The 21,895-nt window shown below is 41.3% G+C and overlaps 1 protein-coding gene across 11 annotated transcripts in view; it reads left to right on the top strand.

Annotated features, from left to right (window-relative positions):
- ERC2 (ELKS/RAB6-interacting/CAST family member 2) overlaps window positions 1–21,895 on the top strand; it is a 526,798-nt gene that overhangs the window by 246,422 nt on the left and 258,481 nt on the right. For 4 of the 11 annotated variants that reach the window (XR_013983316.1, XR_013983319.1, XR_013983320.1 and 1 more), the window contains 2 exons: window positions 5,272–5,465; window positions 12,900–12,911. Coding sequence is in view for 3 of the 11 variants with exons in the window: in XM_080996735.1 (XP_080852861.1) it covers window positions 5,272–5,465; window positions 12,900–12,911 (206 nt within the window). In the remaining 8 variants the exon portion in view is untranslated. Of the gene's footprint in view, window positions 1–4,536; window positions 4,567–5,271; window positions 5,466–12,899; window positions 12,912–21,895 lie in introns of all 11 variants that reach the window. The other 7 variants (XR_013983317.1, XR_013983322.1, XM_080996736.1 and 4 more) reach the window with 3 other exon arrangements.

Here is a 21,895-nt window from a genome sequence, read left to right as displayed (position 1 = left end):
CCCACACAACCGTTTATGGACCACACTGTTCAGTGATATAATCATTCCATTTCTCAGTTGTGTCATTATAGATTTGGATTACTGTACGCTGTTAAGTTCATTCAGTGAATACTTTGTGGAACAATGAAGGTGCTTGGAAATTAGTTGGAAAAATGTTTAGACCGTCTTGTGCCTGTAAATAATTGCTGAACAGTCTTTTTTTTACACACCTTTAAAAATATGATGTGCATTGTGTTTTAATCCACATAATAGCATTATTCAAGGAACTGGTTAATTTGGTTGAAGGTGATCTGGCATTGCTTGCTGATTGAAGAAGAGTAACTGAAGAGAAGATGGAGAGGTTAAAGTTCTTGTCTTCCTGTCTTTTCTTCTGGCTTCCAGGCAGTTAAACAAGACATTCCTAGCCATAAGAAACAAATAATTGAGGCTCTGTGCAGAATAGGCAGCATGGGCGGGGGGAGAGTTTCCTCACTATGACCTGTGTGTGAATGGGCTTCCAATAGACATTTGAAGTGAATTCTCCTGTCCCTTGCTGAATTTTATTTTTCAAATTTATAAACTGCTTTACAGCCTAAAGCCATTGAACCAATGTAATATCATATAACAATGAGATACAATAGAAGGTCTGAAAACAATTGAAACCACTCCAACAAACTCTAAAGACAGGAATACAGCCTCTACAAGTGCAAAATTAATAGTCTATAAATCACAGGGTCACACCTCTGGAAAAGTCTTAAACAAAAATGTGGGTGACTTATTCCAGACGGCTGGAGCTGCAACACTAGAAGTCCAATTTCTTATAGAAACAAAGTGTGGTGTCAGCAATGACCCATCTGAGGGGCACAGTTGGGTTGAGGCAGTCCCTTGAATAACCTGGGCCCAAGTTGTTTAGGGCTTTCAAGTACAATCTTCAGTTGTTCCCAGTAGCATATTTGCAGCCAGTGCAGCTCCCTCAGCAGAGGTGTTAAATGGAGTTGACAGGATACCCCAGTCAACAATTTAGCTTCTGCAAGATGCACTGGTGGTTAAGTCCACAGGAAGCCTCACATAGGGTGCATTACACTAATCCAGTCTTGAGGTTACCAGTGCCTGGACCACCGATGTCAAGCTGTCTTGAGCTAGCAATGGCTATAGCTGACTTACCAACCCAAGCTGGTAAAAGGCACTCTTAGCTAGTAGAGGATGCAGTGGAGGCACCAAAGTAGGCCTTCTTTGTCACCTCTCACAACATATTAGGCACAGTTACAGTGCTCTAACCAGTGTTCAGTCAGCTTCAGCACAAGATTTCTGCCACTTGCCTTCTAGTTGTCTTCCAGTCTGTTTCATCACTCATAAGCTCCTGGTGTACCAGTGAGCAAAGTGAGCTCCTCAGCACCAAAGAGGGCACTTGGGAGTAATCATGTTGATGGCCTGCTTCATCTCCCCATTCCAGAGTATTACCAAGGCCGCAGCAGTATTGCTAGCTCTCTCTGCTGGAAAATTCTCCAGAGCATTCAGGAAACCGCCGGGTTCCATAAGTCTCTGAGAACAGATTTCATTGGTTTCCCAATGCACAGTAATTGCCACAATAAATCCAAAATGCACCATGGTCCAGCCATGACAACCAGGTAATTTTAAGTACACTGCCTACATGACCCTTGACTGATGTGATCATAAAAAGCAACAAGGAAAGTCTTGTTTTTTTTCAAACAATGGTTGTGAATTAGCTGTCAAAAGGAGAATGTGAACAAACCAGTGTAAGCTTTTTCTTGTATGTGTGTTTGTTTTTGCGTGCGATCTCATGGAGATCATTTAGATCCATTGAAAGCCCCCATGTTGCCCTATTTACACCGCAGACTTCATTCAGTGTCACCCTACAACACTTGAGTTGACATAGTTGAAAATAATTGCTAATTCCTTTGGCACAAGGAGTTGGCTGTATCTTGGCTAAAAAAATCGAAAAGCTGAATTTTATTCAGCTAAGTTATTTCAATTTATAATTTGAACTTCTACACTTACCATTTTAAATGCACCATATAGTACTTACTCTACTCACACATTGATATAGGTTTTCTGCTGAAAATGTATTCTTCCCAACAAATAGGATAATTATTTAGCCTTAATACTCACAATCTCAGTTCCAAGTGTGCAATAAGAGTGCTTCAGCTTCCTGAAAACAACTTTAGCCTGTTTACCACATCAAAGTTTCCAGGATGTTTTAAGGAAAACCATGGTAGGTTAAGTATGTGACATGTTGCAGATTCTTTCCCTTAAGAGCTGGCAGTGAATTACAGTGGCTTCAGTTCTTTCAGAGCCCCAAATCTAACTCAATGAGTTTTAGAGGAAGACCCAGTGAGTCCTTTCGCCCTTTTTTCAGGAATTCCTGGATTCTTCTCATCACCACCTTTCAAATTGTATGGTTTTGCCTTCCAGTATAATAACATCTTAAAAAACATTTCCTGCTTTCTTCCTTTTCCTCAGAGCTGTGAAGTTGCATAACTCACAGTTTTCCAATCACTTCTCTCCCACCTTGCTGAGGCTTTCTCTGCTAGCTGTTTTGTTTTCATCCCACACTGTGGTAAAAGTTCCCAACTGTGTGCCTCAGTATGCTAGCCGTAATAAGGCTATTGCTGCTGTTCTTTGCCTGTTTATATACCAGCAAGGGTGGAGCTGGTGCTCCCATCACTCTCTGGTCTCCATGCCAGGCAATTTTCAGCCTTGCTGCATTTACATTCAGCTGGGATGGGGCCAGCAAGAATTGTAGATGCTGAGTCGCCTTTCAACAGCCCCTGACATGGCCGTTTAAACTCAACTATAACGTTGTGTGTGGATATGCCTTGAATGCCTTGAACTACCATGGAGCCTACTATGATCTGTTGTAGGGGTAGATGGCAACTTTCAGATTACAATTCTCTTTGGCCCTGGCCTGCATGACCAGTGGTCAAGGATGAAGAGAGTTGTAATCCAACAACACCCGGAGGGTACAACATTGGCCACCCTGAATCTATTGAGTAGACCTATGGCGGAGTCTCCCAATGATGGTTATATTATTATGTTGGTGCTTTAAGTTTGTGAAATAGATATATTCTCTTTTGGTTGTGAACTGGCATAGCTGGTCTATTAATCTTCTGTTGTGAGACATTTCTCCTATTGGCTATGGGAAGGGTGGAAAGTCTCTTTTTATCTTATAACCAATAGCAAAAGCCTTCATGCATACACAAGACTCTGTACCTTGGAGTTTTGGTGGGATTCAATGGGGTGTGCATAGAATTGCAACCCATTGGGAGTTCCAAGACCCTTTTCACATCATTGTCCCCATGCCCCTTAAAGCACGTCTTAATGGTGGATTGCTTTTTGGAGTGACAAATCAGACAGACTGTGATGAACACTCAGAAGTGCTTGGAATTCCATATAGAGCCCAGCCTTGTAAAGATTAAGGGGTCAATTCACATACATTGCAAAGTACAACAGCTCCTGTTTATTTCAAAGGGAGCTGAATCGAACGTTATGGACATAATTCTCTAGGTACCAAAAGAAATGAGTAGAGGCTATGTGTAAACTGTACCATTTGTGCATAATGTATGTATTACTTATGTAGAAAATGCTCCCCTCATATGTTTAAACCCAGGGCTGCTTCAAACATGGTGACTTTCCTACATTATTAACATTTCTGTGTAGAAAAGGCAGTCTGCAAACCACTTGCACATTATCAGACATGAGAAATCACACACTAGCTTTGTTTTTGTTATTTTGTTTTTGCTGTGGATAGCTAAAACACACTTGATTTGCATGCATTATGTCTATGTAGAAAATTCATCACATTTGAAGTGGCCTCAGACATCTCTTTGAGAATAAGAAATCCACTGAAACGAAACTATTTTCTTGATTATCCTCATGCTTAAATGATATGTTACATGCAGGGGGGTGGGGAACAGCTGTTAGTTCTTCAGTAGCCTATTTTTTTGCACATTTCTTCAGAATAAAAATGTTTTACTTAAACGTGTTGAAAACCAAAGAGGATTAAATCATTGCAAAGAATGTCAAACTTCGAGGAGTTTATGTTAGTATTACCTTTTATCTAAACTTGCATGCTGCCTTTTAACCGACACTTGTTTCATTGCTTGCTTATTTATTCCCTGAAGTAAATATAAATATGGAAATTAAAATGAAGGCTTGGCTCCAGACTAACAGCACAATCCTGACCATGTCTATTTAGACGTGAGCTCTGTTGAATTCAATGGGGCTTACTCCCGGCCCCAGGTAAGTGGGATTAGGATTGCAGCCTTAGTCATGCTTAGAAGAGACCTATTGAAACCAACAGGATTTAAGTGCTAACTATTGATTTCATTGAGTCTACTTTAGGCATGACTAAGTGTGGATTGAACCCAAACCCAGCATCTGTTATATATTGTTAGATAGCGGAAGGACATGCAGTTCTAAATGTCCTTAATCCTTTAAAATGTATGTGTGTGCATTTAAAAAGTGTTCTCTGAATTATGTGTGTTTAATGTGCACTGCGGTTAAACTACTTGTTTTCTCCCTGCCTGCTCTTTGAAGATGCCAATTAGGAATAATGGGAAACAAGGGGTAGGCTAAGCATTGCAGTGCATTCTTGTTTACATCTGTGTGTGATTATTTCGGTCTAATGTTTTAAACACTTTGGCCCATTCATGCTCTCACTGACGTTAATTGGGTTTTGCCATTAGCTTTAATGGGAGCAGGAGTGGGCTTTGCACTCTTGTTTTCTGTTGTGTTCATTGCATTCCTTCTTGTTTGTGAACTGACCACCCACCCATGCATGTGTTTGCCAGGTATATTTATTTGTGCTGTTCCACCAAGGGGCTTGTTTCTTCTTATGTTTCAGGTTAAATATTGGCAGTATGAAATAAAAAAAGAGGGGAAAGGATTTTGGGTAAAACTGTCTGTTAAATGCATTCTCATCTTACCTAAAACAGTATGCATTAAATCGTTCATAAACTGTTCAATGCAGTTATTAAATTAAACCATATTATATGTTAGTTTATATTAAGTTGTTCAGGACAGTTTTTCTAAACAAGAGTCAGAACCTAGCAGTGTTTCTCTCTCTCTTAAGTTAGCATTTTATTTCCTTAGCCAGGGTGCTATGAATTCCCTCCCAAAACATGTCCTTGTTATGGGAATCATTGAGAAAACATTGCCAACTAACAGGATACCCATAAATCCTTTCGTCGTATGAAGTCTGGGACTCCGGAATAAAGTGAAGCTACCTGAAATGGTAGTGATTTCTTTCTGTTTTCTTGGTAAATTTAACAGGCTCATGAAGCTGAGGAGGAGGCACGAATGAACCCTGAATTTGCTGACAGGATGAAACAGCTTGACAAAGAGGCAGCCTACTATAGAGACGAATGTGGCAAAGCTCAAGCTGAGGTTGACAGACTTCTAGAAATCCTCAAGGAAGTAGAGAATGAAAAAAATGACAAAGATAAGAAAATTGCTGAATTAGAAAGGTAAATTCCTCATCATTTGTGTTTTCTCAGCAAATGCCTTTTACATTCATCTTTGATGAGAAACAATGGCAACATTTTTCTAACAGAAGAATAACAAAAAAGCAACCAAACGGTGAATGGATTCTTTGTATATCTGTTCTGATATTTTTCAAGGCCAGGAGCAGTCCTTGGTGTCTTCTGGAAAGACAATATTTCTTTAAAAGAAAGCAGGCAAGCGACTCCTATTCCTTATGTTGTGGAGGAAGGGAAAGGAAGAATGTTGCACAATACATAGTATGAAGTACTCTGCACACACAAAAAATACACCGGGTGAAGTGGAAATTGGTACTTAGGTTATAGAATATTGGAAGTAAAATAGAAATTGATCCTTAATACATTTATACTGTGCTTTTTCTGGGGGTACGCAGGGGTATGCATACCCCTAAACATTTTGTGAATCTAAGTTTCGCCTCATTGAGGGGCAGTATTTCAATGAGTAGGAAAATGAGAGTGCCCCTAAACATTTTTTTTAGGAAAAAAGCATTGCATTTTTAGGAATATTTTTAACAACAAAAATGTAAAGTTTTGCACAGAGAACAAAATGAGCAAGTAACAGACTGGCTAACTGAATAATTTGTGCTTTGCGGAAGAGATTTAGATACAAATGAGGCACCAATATGATGCTTCGTTGAAAGAGATTTAGTTACAAGTGAGACAACAGTATGATGCTATCTGTGAGCTATGCTATTTCTGGGCTATTTTTTGTTTGTTTTTTAAGCTTGCATTCAAGTTTTGACAAAACAAGACAAAATCAACATGTCTACTTTGGGTATGAGACTCTACAAACGAAGACTGATTTGGAAAAACTGGAAAAGATTCAGTCATGTATGATGATGAAGGCAACTCTTCATTATTGATTATTTAGATGTTATAGACCACCCTCTTCTGAATCTCTGAGTTGGCCAGTGCAGAAGTCAAGCCTGCTGCCTTGCCTCCGCTATTGAGGGTTCCAGGGCCATGTGACACAGCACACCCTGTGGCGTTCTCACGCTGTACAGGCACACCACGGGGCGTGCTGACATGTCACGCTCACACTCTGTGCACATGACGCAAGCATGCCCCACAGCATGTGTGCACAGCCACTGGGGGATTTTGAGGGGGCCCAATCCCCTCCTTGAATTTTTTGGGGGGCTCTTGGCATCCCTCCAAATGACATGCCCGGTAGCAGTACTACAGAGAAACAAACGAAATTCTTCAAATTGTCTAAATAGTGTACATAATCAATAGTCCTGGGGTTGTATCTAGCCAAGGTGTCCCATTAATGCAAGGACTTCCACTTGAGCAACAGAACGTCCCCTCCCTCTATTCCTACCATGCTCCCCCCCCCCAAATCTGTACTGGGTTTCCCTCCAGCCCTCTGAGTAGATTTGGGGTGAGCACACAAGAAAGTGGCAATAAGCACACTTGTGGGTGAAGATTTCAAGTTTTATTAGTTGTACAGCCAATATTAGACATAAAATGCAGCAACAAACATACACAGAGCCCACTTGGACTAGCGGTTCCCAATCTCTTTTGGGCCACTGCCTCCTTGGTTCCATAAATTCATCCTCATGCCTGAATAGTGGTTTGCACAACCCACTAAATAAGAAGATAACACAATAAACGTCAAAACAGTAACAATTAATTGCGCATTTATTCAAAATCCAGTTAAAATTGTTTAGTTTAATTAATTCAACAAAACTGATGCTCCATTGATACCAGCTTTTCAAAATCTGATAATCATTTACACCTTAAGTGCCCCCCTGCCACTTACTTGCTTCTCAGTGCCCCCCTGGGTAATCCCTCTGCCCCCAGGAGGCGGTACCACCCACTTTTGGAACCACTGACTTAGACTAAACAAGGCACTTAAACTCAGCACTTAAGCACAACTAGAATAAAACCCTTCACAGTCTGCTTCATTCTTCTGTTCCATCTGCTGTCTGCCTACATGAGTCGCATGCCCAAGGTCCTAAAGACCCTCCCATAAGGGTCAGAGGGATGAGTTATGAGACTGCAGGTGCACCTATAGTCTTATGACTCTGATTCTCTAGGTTACAATATGTGACTTCACCTAGCTGGTGTGTAGAGATAACCACCTGTCAATCATAGGTTATGAACTTCCTGTTTTGCATTCCTTCAGCAGTGCTGACTATCAGCAGAATATGTTCCACGGTTTTAGGACTCCAGCCTACAACTTTACAATATGATACCTGCAAAGCAAATGGTTAATCCTGTGCCTGGGCACCTTTGAGGACTTGTAGCTCCTCGTGAACACAAAGTTATGTCCCGTAGCAGGATTTTTTAAAATAACAAGTATTTGCAAACCACATCCTTCTACTGTGTGACTCCTGCTAGAAATATCTGGGAAATTGTTGCTAAAAAGTGGAAATGCTGCTAATAGGATAAAGGAGCCATAGCATGACTCCCCTCTCTCCCCAATACACAAGGTGACTTTTCCTGCCTTCTATTTTGTGTAGCTGAAATGTTATTTTGTAACTCGCTTGTAGCCTAGAAGTGCGGAATAGCTCTTAATTAAATCAGTGCGTGTGGCAAGTACTCAACACTCTGTGGAAGAGGGCACTGGTTTTTCTTTTCGTATCCTCCGGCCTGGGAGAATTTTTAGCAAAATAGAGCATCTAGCTTTTAAAGCAATTCACTTGCAAAATATAATCAATTGCAGACAGACACAATATATGAAAAGACCTTATGCTTTTCTTCATGCATATGAATGTGATTTCCTGAACAAAGTGTGTGTGTGTGTGTGTGTGTGTGTGTGTGTGTGTGTGATTTATGTGAACTTTTTGAACCATTTAGAATACAGAGCCATTTTAAAATTACTGTCACAGACTGGAGAGCAAAGGCAGGAATTCTAATGGGTGGATATTTTACATGCTTGTGCTTCAGTTTCATTCAGAGGAATGAGTCTCAGATGTATGCAGAGCAGGATAAAATGGGTGGCATATTTCCAATATGAGGTGGTGAGGTGTATCTCTGAGTGACTTTATATGTCTGGTCAATGACAGTAAATGGTTACGATGCTCAGTCCAGACTCTGCACCATAGCTGTCAACTTACAGATTTGAAAATAAGGGACCAGCAGCCAAAATAAGGGACCTGCAGCTTCACCTGTTCCAGGCACTCCAGTCTTCCTGTCCTCCTGCAGTCTGGTCAAACTCATGCTGGTAGCTTCGAGAACACTGTCCAACCAACTTTGTAACCAGAGGTTCAACTGAATAGAATCTGAATCACATGCACCACAAGGCCTATGCAGCCTCAACTTAAGATGGCTCCCCGGCCTGGCTTTGCACTGCAAAGTTTGCAGCAGCACGTGCAATAAAATGGCGTCCAGCATTCAAAAAACCCCTCAGCTTGCATTAACTAGCCACACACACACAGCTCCCCCCTCCCACGAGATCTCCTTTCCTTTTCCCCCACCATGTGCCCCCGCTCCAGACAGACCTTTTTGGCGGCAAGAGTGAGTGGGCCGTCGATGACGTATCCATCCGATTCCGATCCGAGCACTCAGCACAGGTATGTTCAACTTCTGAGCCCCTCTGAGCCAAAGGCAGAAAGCCCAGCCAGCAGCCAAACGAAGCCTCAAGGAAAACCACCGTCACCTCTCCGCTGGGAAGTGCTGAGCAAAGGCGAGTCCCCAGGGAACGCAGCCGATTTGATCAGCACAAGGCATGCAAGCTCCACCCCCCAGTCGTTCTTAGACTTCTTATTGGGTGAGCAACACAACCAAGCAACACAGTTGGAGCCTCCCTCCTCCCTGGCCGGCAGGGAGGGAGGGAGAGGAGCTGCTTCCTTTGAAATTTAAGGGATATCATTTAAGGGACATCAATAAGGGACAGCAGCGGGACATGGCGCTGGAATAAGGAACTGTCCCTTCAAATAAGGGACACTTGACAGCTATGCTCTGCACTGATATCTGGCTACGCAGTTCCCTGTACTGTGGAGGATATGTATTAACTTCAATTTCTCAAACAATTCAACAGGACTACATTCCTTCAGCCTGCTTTTACTGTCACCCAGGAACTGGGAGCCTTGCATCCTGAATGATGTGAAAATATTTCCAGTGGAATGGATAGGGACTCAATACAAGCTCTTTCCCCATTTGTAGCAAATTATGTGATGAGGCAACTTGGCTCATTTGGCATAGTTGCCTGGATACTGGCTTTTGTACCAATTAGTGGATAGCCAAAATGCAAACATCCTCAGCTGAGGCACCCCAACCTTTGCCAGGTTGAATTTCCTCCCCCCCCCCATCCAATCTGCCTTTAGACTAGGTAATGTACAAGAGATGGTTCTTCCCCCACTCCTCTAGCCACCCATTTCAGTGTTTTCTTCAGTTACTTTAATCTCTGGGTTCCTGGCAACCGAACATTGCTTTAGACTCTTTCTAAAGCTGCTTCTTCATGAATTCTTTTGAGCAAGATGAGAGAGCTGTCCTTGGTCAATTCAGTTCAAGGCGTGTGGGTCCCTATTGGCCCATGTGATTCTCTTTACACATACATGAATGTGTTTCGTTTTAAAATGGTGGCATGCTTAATAGTTTTTAACTTTAAATCCGGGATGCATGGAAGTCTTCGAAAACCAAGCTGAAGTACTCCACAACAATCATATAGACTTAAAACAGCTAAGAGGTTTGAGTTTTTGAGTTGCTGATGGATGGAATTACTATTGGCCTTAAAATGTAATGAAGACAGTTTGGAGATAGCATATTGGTTCTGCCTTAACATGAAAAAGGTGAAAAAAACACCATGAGTGGACCAGGGTTTTTTTTGTTTGGTTTTTTTTGAAAACATCAGTTTCTCTTTAATGCTTCAACTAGAGCATTTGAAATAAGGGCACAATTGCTAATCACTGTGAATGACCTCTGTTCTTTTACGTTCAGCTGCAAATCCTTGTAAGATCTATGACTGAATTTTCCTTCAGTTGTAGAAGGAAGGTGCAGCTTATTACTGACCCCAGTAAAGGTTGGTGCCGAAGTTGAACTGCAGCTTGTAGATGCAATTAGCTGTACCTCATTTGCTAATGGTGGGAAGGAAAGATAGACAGGGCAGGGGCAAACTTTGAGTATATGCTGTCCTGTGGGAGGCTAACATTTGACACCTTCCAGTGCAGGCTTAGGGTAAACAAAGTGCTGGGCTTTGGGAAGGAGCCACAGGGCTCTGTTGGGGTCCTAGAGCCCCCCCTTCTCCTTCCCAAAACCTGGTAAGCACTTGCCCTGCTTGGGAAAGGAGGCAATAGGACTCTAGGACCCTGTCAGAGTCCTCATGCCTTCTTCCTGAAGCTGGGCAGGTGCTTACTGGGCTTTGAGAAGGTGCCTGCCTCATCTGTGTGCCCAGTGCCCCCACATCTCTCTCACTGCCCTAAATCCACCTCAGAACAGGGGCCCTGTGAAACTTAGCTCACCACCTTCCTCATCTTGTGGAACTATTCTGAAAGGGTGTGGGGCCCATGAAAGCTACTTGATTAAAGAATGGAATTAAGCTTCTCTCCTGCCTCTGTGTGTACCCTATGTTTGGTTCCTGTCATTATCTTTCAGCAAAATTTACTGTAGCCCAGCATTAGGAGGCTTAGCAGCAGCAGGGAAGGAAAGCAGCAGTAATGCTGTGATATGCAACAGGCTGCTGTGAACTGTCCTTCATTTCAAATTTCCCACAATGCCCCAGAAAAACCCTTGAAGTCACAGTACATTATGACATGCTGCCTCTTCCTGGATAGCTATATCAAGAACAAGATGTCTGCTCCAATTAATCTTTCCCCCCATACAATGTCCCTGCTAAATGGGTTGTTGGGGATGGGGGGAAGAACCACTTTTCTATTTGTAGAAAATCTCAGTATACTATGAAGATCTCAGTATACTGCTGCTTCCAGCAGGTTTTTGGTCACAATGTCCAGTGAGCACAACAAGTGCTGCATATTTCAGCTGCTTGGGGAAGCTAGAAATGGGAGGTTTTTTTTTAAGGAAGAATGATCATTTCTTAAGTTCTCTTAAATACATTATTCTCTCTCTCTCTCTCTCTCTCTCTCTCTCTCTCTCTCTTGCTAAAAGCAAGCAGGTTTTAAAATATTTTTTCTTTTAAAAATCTGGATGGGCAGTTGATGGAATAGACTTTATAGTCTACTTTTGTAGACATGTACTGAACACAGACATGAATCCGTTCAACCTTAGTCTCTGCATATGATACTGCCATCTTTTACTGCTTTTTAGTTTTAATTTCTTCTCTTAAAGTATACAAAGGCAGGGAAATTCCACAGTAAACCTTCACTTGAACATGTGCTAAATAACATCAAACTGAGAGCCCCAAATAAATAATCAACCAACAGGAAATGAAAAACAAGTGCTGTAGTTCATGTTTCACAAGTTGCCTTGAGTAAGGCTGTTCCAACTTAAGAGAGGCTTGTGCCTCTGTGAAGGCGAATGCCTGATGAATGTTCTGTCATATTTTGACAAAATACTTAAGCTTACAGTTCCTTTATATCACCATACTGAAACAACAATGCAATAGTATGGTAGTGGGAGGGACGTCAACTGAAATGTCAGCAGAAAATTCAAGAGGAAAAAACCCGCTGAAATAAAAAAAACCAGCATACCAAATCACTATGCAGCTATTTCTGATGTTTAAAAAAATAAATAAATCACCTTTTGCAAAATGATGCAGGAATGTGCACCTGTGATGGCTCTGGGGGACTCTTTTTGGTTTGGCATTAGATAAGGGTTTGTATGTGTGTTTTGGCTAATTGAAAGGACATGTTAAATATTTTTGTAAAAAAAATATTTATCATGCATCTGGTTATTCTCAGTGATGAAGTATTGGTCTTATTCTTGGGACTGAAAAAGATTGCTCTCAGCTTTAGAAAGGTCTGTGTTTTCATGTGGAAAAGTGGTGTCTTTGATCAGTGTAAGTGATCAGTACTTGAGAATCTCTGACAAAATTCTTTGAACATCTAGCCAAGCCATTGAGCTTCCTTTATTTTTCATGGGTGAAGATGACTTGCTGTATATGAGTCATCCTCAAATCCTTGTTGGTCCAAGCAACATTATTTTCCCCAAGCATGAATGCCTCCTGTCAAACATATGCCTTAGCAACTGCCATCAGCTTCATAGTGTTCCACTTGTATGTGTATACACCTGAGAATGTATACATATTCTAAGGTAGCTTTTCCATCATACATAAGCAACATGTTTACTTCCTCCTAAGCTGTTGCTTTGGTCATCACCCATCTTAGAAACACTGTACACTAACGTTTATTTATTGATTTCTGTTTTTGACAAGAGATTGCTGATATAACATCTGCTCACTTTTATGTTGAAAAACTAATGTTTTTCCTTCGTTTATTCTCTTGCTATTTCCTTCCTTTTTGTGTTTACTCTCCAAACTGCTGCTTTCACCCCTGCTTCAACCAGCTTGACTTCCAGGTCAGTACCTTTGGTATATTATTGTCTCACATCACTCACTTATCAGATCCACTTCATGTTTAAATTGATAGACACAGTATCCTCTGGCTACTTGCGTTTAAGTATGTGCATCCTTGCATCCCCAAGTTGTTGTTGATTCTTTTGATGGCAGACATTTTCTAAAAACTCCCCATTCACTCTGTTTCCAGATGAGGGAATAGTTTTTCTGAAGGATTTTGTGTTAAAATGGAAAGACTCATAAACTGGTAACAGTAAATTGCCAACGCAACTAAAGGTACAACAGCAGTTCCTTGGGTAATGTTTCAGTAAATCTCAGTGTTTTGAAATACTTAATCATTAGTGACAACCCAAATGTAACTAACTTTTGCCTTTTTTCCTGTAAGCAATTTTTTAACAATATGTTTACCCACACATATTATAATTTATGGGTTGTAATAGTAGGATTTGGAACCATAATGACATCATTCTGGGATTTTTGTTAATACATACTAAAAAGTGAGAACGTTTTGCAGAATGGACTGGATATCCCAATGATTAGCATAGCAAAAATAGAATTGAATTAAAAAATGAATCAAGCATTCTAAGAATAAATACTGTTTGCTAAGGACCCATTAGCTGCAAATAAGAGATGAGAATGTATTGGATTTTTTGTTGATCGTAAGATGGCAATCAGCCATTCGTTTGATTCATTTGCAAAAAAATGGAAAGGTATTTCTATCAGGGATAAGTAAACATTGATTGGTTAAGTAGCTGTAATGATTGTGTGAATGAACGATTTAAGTAGATTCCAAAAGATACTGGAGAAGGAAATATGACTATACTTCGTTAATATATCAGAAAACTGAAGAGGTTAAAGTACTTTGAGTTTTAGTCACTGCCAACTGTGAATATTAATTTGCAATGGAGAACATAAAATTTATAAGTGCTAGAAGTCTAGTTCTGGAGTAGCCTCTTTAGAACACTTACTGTAGTAAACAACCTTATTGGCCAACTTAATGGTGGTTCTTCTTTCTGCCTAGACTACATAGTGAATCCCTAGACTAGAATAACATTGCAAGGCAGGCTGTGGATTGATATGGTTTATACATGTAAATAGTGCTTAATTTCATGTTTCTGTGATGAATAAGGATGAGAACACAGCTTATCTTTATGAATGTTTCATGGGGGGAAATGAGCAGTTTGCTTCACCATCCTACTAGATAGAGCAAGCTAATGAATAAAAATATATGAAGAAGTGTGCATGCACACGGAAGCTTATACCAGAATAAACTTAGTTGGTCTATAAGGTGCTACTGGACAAATGAAAAAAGTGTGTGAACAATGTCACAAAAGATTGTAGTGTCTCCTTTTGTGAAAAGAGGTTTTTGGTTGCCTGCCTGTCTTGCTCATATAAGAAGGGGCTGCAACTCTCTCTGATTGCATTTCACATTACCCACATTAGTTGGTCCGAAGAACCAATAACTTCTGAATTCATTCTTAACCTTTCCTGCCAGTGTGGCATGACCATGCGTGCCCCCCCAAGTGCTTTCTTCAAATTCTGTACCAAAACCTCATGGCATCAAAAGACTTTGAAAGAGATAACAGCATTAATAAGATGTGCGCATAAACTTCATTATGTGAGTTAATCTGTAGTTTGGAAATTCATGGTGTGGGCTAATTTAATCCTTCTGTGGACCAGGGCAGCTTTGTGAACCTTTCTAAGCTAGTGACTTTTGTACCTCAGACTGCTGGTTTTTACCTGGAGCAGCTGTCTTCCATTGACAGAAAAACCTAGACAAAAGCATGCCTTTTCACAAATCATCCAGAGTTTTGTAATTTTTGGAGTGAAATAAAAGAAGGAGTCTATCTTTTTGCATATGCTTCCCAGGTGGATAATTTTGGTTATCTAATGTTTTTATTTGCTGGCAGAATTCCAAGTATCAGACAGGCCCAGGGGCACATTTATTTGACTTAGAGCTGTAGCAGAATTTCTAGTCTGCATTTCTCTGATTATAAAAACCTGAAGTCTTTGACTGTAACTCAAAAGAAAACTAAGTTATATATTTATGTGGTAGTATTCTTTAGACTGAAGTTGCTTCAGATGATCATCTGGAAAGACCTTGTGTGTCTATTAGGTGAAAGGAAATTGTTTTGCCTGTGATTCAGAGGGGGGAACTGCACATCCACTGCCACACCTGCAGATGTCAATGAGAAGCAAAGCTGTGTGTCATCAGCATATTGCTGACAATGTTCTCCAAACCTCTGGATGACCCCACTCATCGGTTTCATGTAAATGTTAAACAGCATAGGGGATAAATTTGAATTCTGATTAGCACCACATTGGAGGCTCCACGGGGCCAAAGTGCACTCCCCAAACATCAGCCTTTGGAAATGACTTTCCAGGTAGGACCAGAACCACTATAAAGTGGTGCCACCCACCCTTAACTTGGATAGACATTCTAGAAGAATACCATGGTCAATGGTATCAAAAGCCACTGAGAGGTTGAAGAGAATTAACAGGGACACACTTCCCCGACAGAGGTCATCATACCAAAGCCATTTCTGTGCCAAAACTGGGCTTAAACCCTGATTGAAACGGATCTAGAAAATCAGTTTCCTTCAAGAGTGCCTAGATCTAGTCCATGACCACCTGTTCAAGAACCAATGGCCAAGAAAGGAAGACTGGCAGCTGGCCAATACTTAAAGTTTCTGAATCCAGGGAGGGTTTCTCGAAGTGTGGTCTTACTGCTGCCTCCTTCAAGGAAACAGGGACCACTCCCTCTCACAAGGAGGCATTAATCACCTTCCTGGCTCAACCAGCTGTGCCCTCCCTGCTAGTTTTTATCAGTCAAGAGAGGCAAGGGTCGAGAGTACAAGTGGTCAAAGGGACTCTGTGTGAGACTGCCAGCGGCTGAGACCCCTCTCCTTCAAGAGATAAAGCCAAGATCTCAGGTTAGAAGCTTAGAGTTGAGAGACTATAGTGAAAGGTAAAACTAGTAGTTATGTATGATGCAGCAGTACAATACTCTCTTAGGACAGTGTAGGAGCCTGTTCCATCAGAATAGTAAATACCAGCAGAGTAGTTGGTACCAGCTGTTTCATGGTGAGCCTGTGCTGCTGGTCTGCCTAATCATTTCTGTGGGGAAGTAAAACTCAATGAGATGTGCAAGCCAAGGTCTAAAAGAGTTTTAAATGTCACATTGGACATTTCCCCCCATTTTTTTCTAATAGTTTGACGGTTCCAGAAGCAGCTGGAAGCACCATTCAAAAAGTTTCCATGTACAAAATGAAACATTCGCAGTAACTGTCACTCAGAGAATATCAATGCTATAGCCATCACAGAGATAACATGCACACATGTTTCTTACTCAGATTAAGCTATTTGTGACTGTCGTCCTTTGCCATACTGAACTTAGGGCTGCCAAACATCCAGAATTCCTTGGACATAACTGGGATTTGGCCCTTGTAAACAGCATTTGGGAGGAAATAGCTGAAATGTCCGGGAAAATCTGGATGTCCAGCAAGCCATGTTGCAAGTGTCGCTTCTGGTGAATTTCCTTTAAAATAGTTCAGAATTTCCTTTTGCTAATAATAATAATAATAATAATAATAATAATAATAATAATTTATTATTTATTCCCCGCCCATCTGGCTGAGTTTCCCCAGCCACTCTGGGCGGCTCCCAATCGAGTGTTAAAAACAATACAGCATTAAATATTAAAAACTTCCCTAAACAGGGCTGCCTTCAGATGTCTTTTAAAGATATGATAGCTGCTTATTTCCTTCACATCTGAAGGGAGGGTGTTCCACAGGGTGGGCGCCACTACCAAGAAGGCCCTCTGTCTGGCTCCCTGTAACCTCACTTCTCGCAGTGAGGGAACCACCAAAAGGCCCTCGGCGCTGGACCTCGGTGTCCTGGCTGAACGATGGGGGTGGAGACGCTCCTTCAGATATACTGGACCAAGGCCGTTTAGGGCTTTAAAGGTCAGCACCAACACTTTGAATTGTGCTTGGAAACGTACTGGGAGCCAATGCAGATCTCTCAGGACCGGTGTTATGTGGTCTTGGTGGCCACCCCCAGTCACCAGTCTAGCTGCCGCATTCTGGATTAATTGCAGTTTCCGGGTCACCTTCAAAGGTAGCCCCACATAGAGCACATTGCAGTAGTCCAAGTGGGAGATAATTGCATGTTAAGAAGAGGTAAATAAACTTTGGTTTTAGGGTTTGGTACTCACCTCTTTTCTATAGGCAAAAGAAAAGGCTAACGATTGAAAACAATTGAGTGCATTTCAAAACATCAGAGTATATTTATAAGACAGCTCTGGGTTTAGAATAAATCTTGTAAATAAAGGGCCATAGCTCAGCAGCAGAGAACTTGCTTGCCTTACAAAAGCTCTCAGTTCCAAACTTGACAAAGGCTGTGAAAGATTCCTGTCCTACCCCCCCGAAAGCTGCTGTCAGTCAGTGTAGACAATACTGGGGTGTAAGGCAGCTTCCTGCATTCTTATTAGTAAAAATAGGCAGGACAAATACTTGATGTTGTGCTGTAATCCCTAGCTGGACTCCTCCTACATGTCTCCAAGTTACCATCCCACCCAAAACGATTCATAGTATGTGAACACATTTGGAATTGATTCCATAAATCCCTGAAGGTGCTGACAGTTCCATCTGTCTATAAGGCCCATATTCTTAGTCCAGATTCTCAGTTTCAGACTGGACCAAGAATATGTAACAACAAAGAACCAGATGAACTATCAGGTGCAGAACCAGTGTCATTTACTTTTCTCGATTCTGCATTCTCCATTACCATCAGACTGGAAGCAACAACAGCTTAGAAAATGAACTCTAAAGACAAATTGTTGCATTCAACTAATTTTTACCCCCAGATCCTCCATATGTCCCTAATTTCCAGGGATGTCCCTGATTTAGAGAAGCCGTCCTGGTTTCTGATTTGATCCTGAAATGTCCCATTTTTTCTTAGGACGTCACTATTTTTGTTTGAGAAATGTTGGAGGGTAGACATCACCTTACCGACAAAGGTCCGTATAGTTAAAGCTATGGTTTTCCCAGTAGTGATGTATGGAAGTGAGAGCTGGACCATAAAGAAGGCTGATCACTGAAGAATTGATGCTTTTGCATTATGGTGCTGGAGGAGACTCTTGAGAGTCCCATGGATTCCATTCTTAAGGAAATCAGCCCTGAGTGCTCACTGGAAGGACAGATCCTGAATCTGAGGCTCCAATACTTGGGCCACCTCATGTGGAGAGAAGACTTCCTGGAAAAGACCCTGATGTTGGAAAAGATTGAGGGCACAAGGAGAAGGGGACGACAGAGGACGAGATGGTTGGACAGTGTTCTCGAAGCTACCAGCATGAGTTTGACCAAACTGTGGGAGGCAGTGGAAGACAGGAGTGATTGGCATGCTCTGGTCCATGGGGTCACGAAGAGTCAGACATGACTAAACGACTAAACAACAACAACAAATGGAGTTATCTGACCCCTGAGCTGTCTGAAGGCAAACCTGTATAGGGAAGGGTTCTCCCTCCAATGTTTATTGTTTAATTATGTTTTTATATATGTTGGAAGCTGCACAGAGTGACTGGGGCAACCCAGTAAGATGTGTGCGGTATAAATTGTAAAATTATCATTATGGAATGGGATGTCCCTGTTTTCATCAGAGAAATGTTGGAGGGTATGTACCCCAGATTAGACTCATTATAAAAAAGGGACCCAAGTCATTTATGACCACTAATTTTAAATGGTTACTTTTTGAGCAGGACTAAAATTGGGATATAATCCAAAATAGAAAAATTAAGAGAATGTAGATTTCAGCTTCTTTCTTCTGTATCTACTCAGATCAACAAGTATGATTTCTTAGAACTGATCTGTGGGGCACACAGGGAAAGAAGAGAGAGGGGAAGTTGCACAATCCCATTTCATCAATGGGATTACTTTGTTGGATATACCCTTATGATTTCTCCACAATGACTTTAGGGATAAAGGAGATTTTCTGCCCACTTGACTTATGAAATAGGGGAGGAAGCTAGCCAGATCAGAGGAGTGTTGTTCCCATCACCTTGTATTATTTTACCTTTTTATAAAAAGAAGAAAATGCTTGACAAAGACTCATTATCTTAATAGGGCAACAAAAAAGCTGTTGAAATATTGTTGCTTGCATTTTGAAATAAAACATGAAGTTAACCTAAAAGAATTGCATGTGCAAGTGTTGTTTCTGGTAGGTCCTTTTGAGTCACTTCCTCTTAAAAGCAGACAATCTTGAGGTTTTTTTGCATGTTTCAGGCTTAGACAAAATTTATAGTGCTATAAAATGGAATAAAGGACACGATGCAGATGGCTGATTACAGGTTTCAGTCTTGTTGCTCTATGAGTAACAAGCTTTTGCTGTCATATATTCCATAAAACTAGATCTGATAAGCAGATAAGAATTCTAAACTCAAAATTAAAAATAAAAGCTTTGTAAGAGGCAAGAATAAGCCTCTTAATTGTAGCTCTGGGCATCACAGGGCTCCTTTCTGCATGCTGTTTCAACAGTCAAGTAAATTTTTACAGTGGCCAAGTAGGACAGTGACCTGGTCAGTTCAAACGCTGGTTGAACTTCCATATAAATTTCAGGCTTTTATAACATTTGTCTCTTCTCCCAGAACTCATACCCAGACTACTTTATATTACAGTGGTACCTCAAGTTACAGATGCTTCAAGTTACAGACGCTTCAGGTTACAGACTCTGCTAACCCAGAAATAGTACCTCGGGTTAAGAACTTTGCTTCAGGATGAGAACAGAAATCGCGCAGCAGCTGCGCGGCAGCAGTGGGAGGCCCCATTAGCTAAAGTGGTGCTTCAGGTTAAGAACAGTTTCAGGTTAAGAACAGACCTCCAGAATGAATTAAGTTCTTAACCCGAGGTACCACTGTATAGCCATTCACTTAACATCCCAATTTTAAAATTGTTTCATTCATTCATTTACATCATTTGTGCCCAGCCAGAAAGACTCCCAGAGAGGCTTACATGAAATCAAAAGAATACACTCCCTAGCTGCAGGGTTACAATCTAAAACTCACACACAGCACACAAGGAAAAAGGGACAAGGAGGGAAGAGGAAAATCAAAACTCAAGACACCAGTTTCTAGGCAGTTGTTCCTATATTGACCAGCTGGCACAGTTTAGAGGCAGGAGGTGTCTGATGGAGCTTGGCCTCCAGCAGAGCTGATGGAGTGAGCTCTATTTCTCTTTCTCCCGTTGAGGCAGTCTGATGGAATGACTGGCCCCATGTAACATGACAGTTGAGAGGAGATCTAATGAAGCCATTTCTGTTGGCAACCATTCCCCTGCCAACAATGTCCCAAAGTTGTGTCATCTTGCAGAGCATTCTTGAAAACAAAAATGGTGGCTGTCTGGGCTAGGTTGGACTTTGTTTATGGAGGGCCTAGGACAGTTACCAGTGGTGACCCTGCTGGGGTGCTGTGATGTGAGCAGCTTCTCAAAGGTGCTGCCTTCTGTTTCCAAGTCTGGCAGAGTGGGTGGAGTTATAGAAACATTTTCATTTCATTATTAACTCCCATGGCAAGAGTCATGGCAAGCAGCGCTGTGTTTTTCGTTTTTCCTAATATCTGCTTCCATCCTAACTTTCTAAGTATCTGAGTTCCAGTTCCAGAAAATTCCTCTCCTGTGTAGCCTGGCAAGTGTTGATATGTTGCCAGTCTGCAGTTGTTGTGAATGATAAACATTTGGCCAAAATTCAATGAGAACTTTAGTGTAGGACTGGACCTGGGATAGCTAGACATCAGATGCCATCTTGTTGTTCAGCTGGGCAGTTCAGTTATCGGAAACCCCAGGGATCAATAACAGAGTGACTCTGGCTGGCCACAGCACCCTTTTGGTCAGGGCGTACACTGAAGCTCCCATTGATTTCAAAAAAGAGAGAGAAAGATGGTGTTAACATGAGGCTGATAGAGTGACATGGTTGTTGGACAAGATGAACCATTGGCCTGATCCAGCAGGCACTCTCCTTTCACACTTAATTTTTCATCTCTGAATGTCACAGTGCATTTTCCTGTGGATTAGCAATTTTCCTTTCCATAACATGTTTAAAGAATTTTGTTTCAGCGATGTACTCCTCTAATTCTTTTTTACATCCTTTCTAGACTACAGTGGTACCTCAGGTTACATACGCTTCAGGTTACATACGCTTCAGGTTACATACGCTTCAGGTTACAGACTCTGCTAATCCAGAAATAGTGCTTCAGGTTAAGAACTTTGCTTCAGGATGAGAACAGAAATTGTGCTCCGGCAGCACGGTGGCAGCAGCAGGCCCCATTAGCTAAAGTGGTGCTTCATGTTAAGAACAGTTTCAGGTTAAGAACAGACCTCCAGAACGAATTAAGTACTTAACCCGAGGTACCACTGTACTTGCATTAACACTTATATCTTGCACTAGGTTCTGGGCACCATTTAAGATTAAGTCATGTGTCCCTTTCCCTTTGATTGGTTCCAGGGCATTGAGGGTATCTAGAATTTTTACATCTTAGTCGTAACTAGATCATGCACTTACCCCATCTATCTGAGGGTAATCAAAGTCCCCCATTAGTGCAACATCATCTCCATTGGATGCCTCCTGGTACACCCATGCAGTTGCTCATACCTTACATTCCTAATCTGGCATTGTATGCTTTCACACAAACATGATCAGCTTTTCAGAGATGAGAGTTGCCGACGGTAATTGCATCAGTGCTGATTGTAGTTTTCTTTTTCGCTCTGATCCATTTCAACTTTGGATATCATTAAGAATATTAGCAAGGAGAAGTAGCTAATTGAATTCTTCAGTCCTTCTGTATGGTATTATATGAAATGTATGTTGTGAGTCACCAGTTGTGAGTGAAAACCTGCAGTTTTGTTACTGTAGGGTGTTATGGTTTTGTCTGTGGACTACAAGGAAGACCTGAAGCTCTCATAGTAAAAAACCCCTAAATACAAACCCTTGTCATCAG

This window comes from Podarcis pityusensis, assembly GCF_964106645.2.
Source record: "Podarcis pityusensis genome assembly, chromosome: 2".
Taxonomy (NCBI): domain Eukaryota; kingdom Metazoa; phylum Chordata; class Lepidosauria; order Squamata; family Lacertidae; genus Podarcis; species Podarcis pityusensis.
The sequence above is the reverse complement of the archived record's forward strand: the minus strand, read 5'-3'. Positions and strand labels throughout refer to the sequence as shown.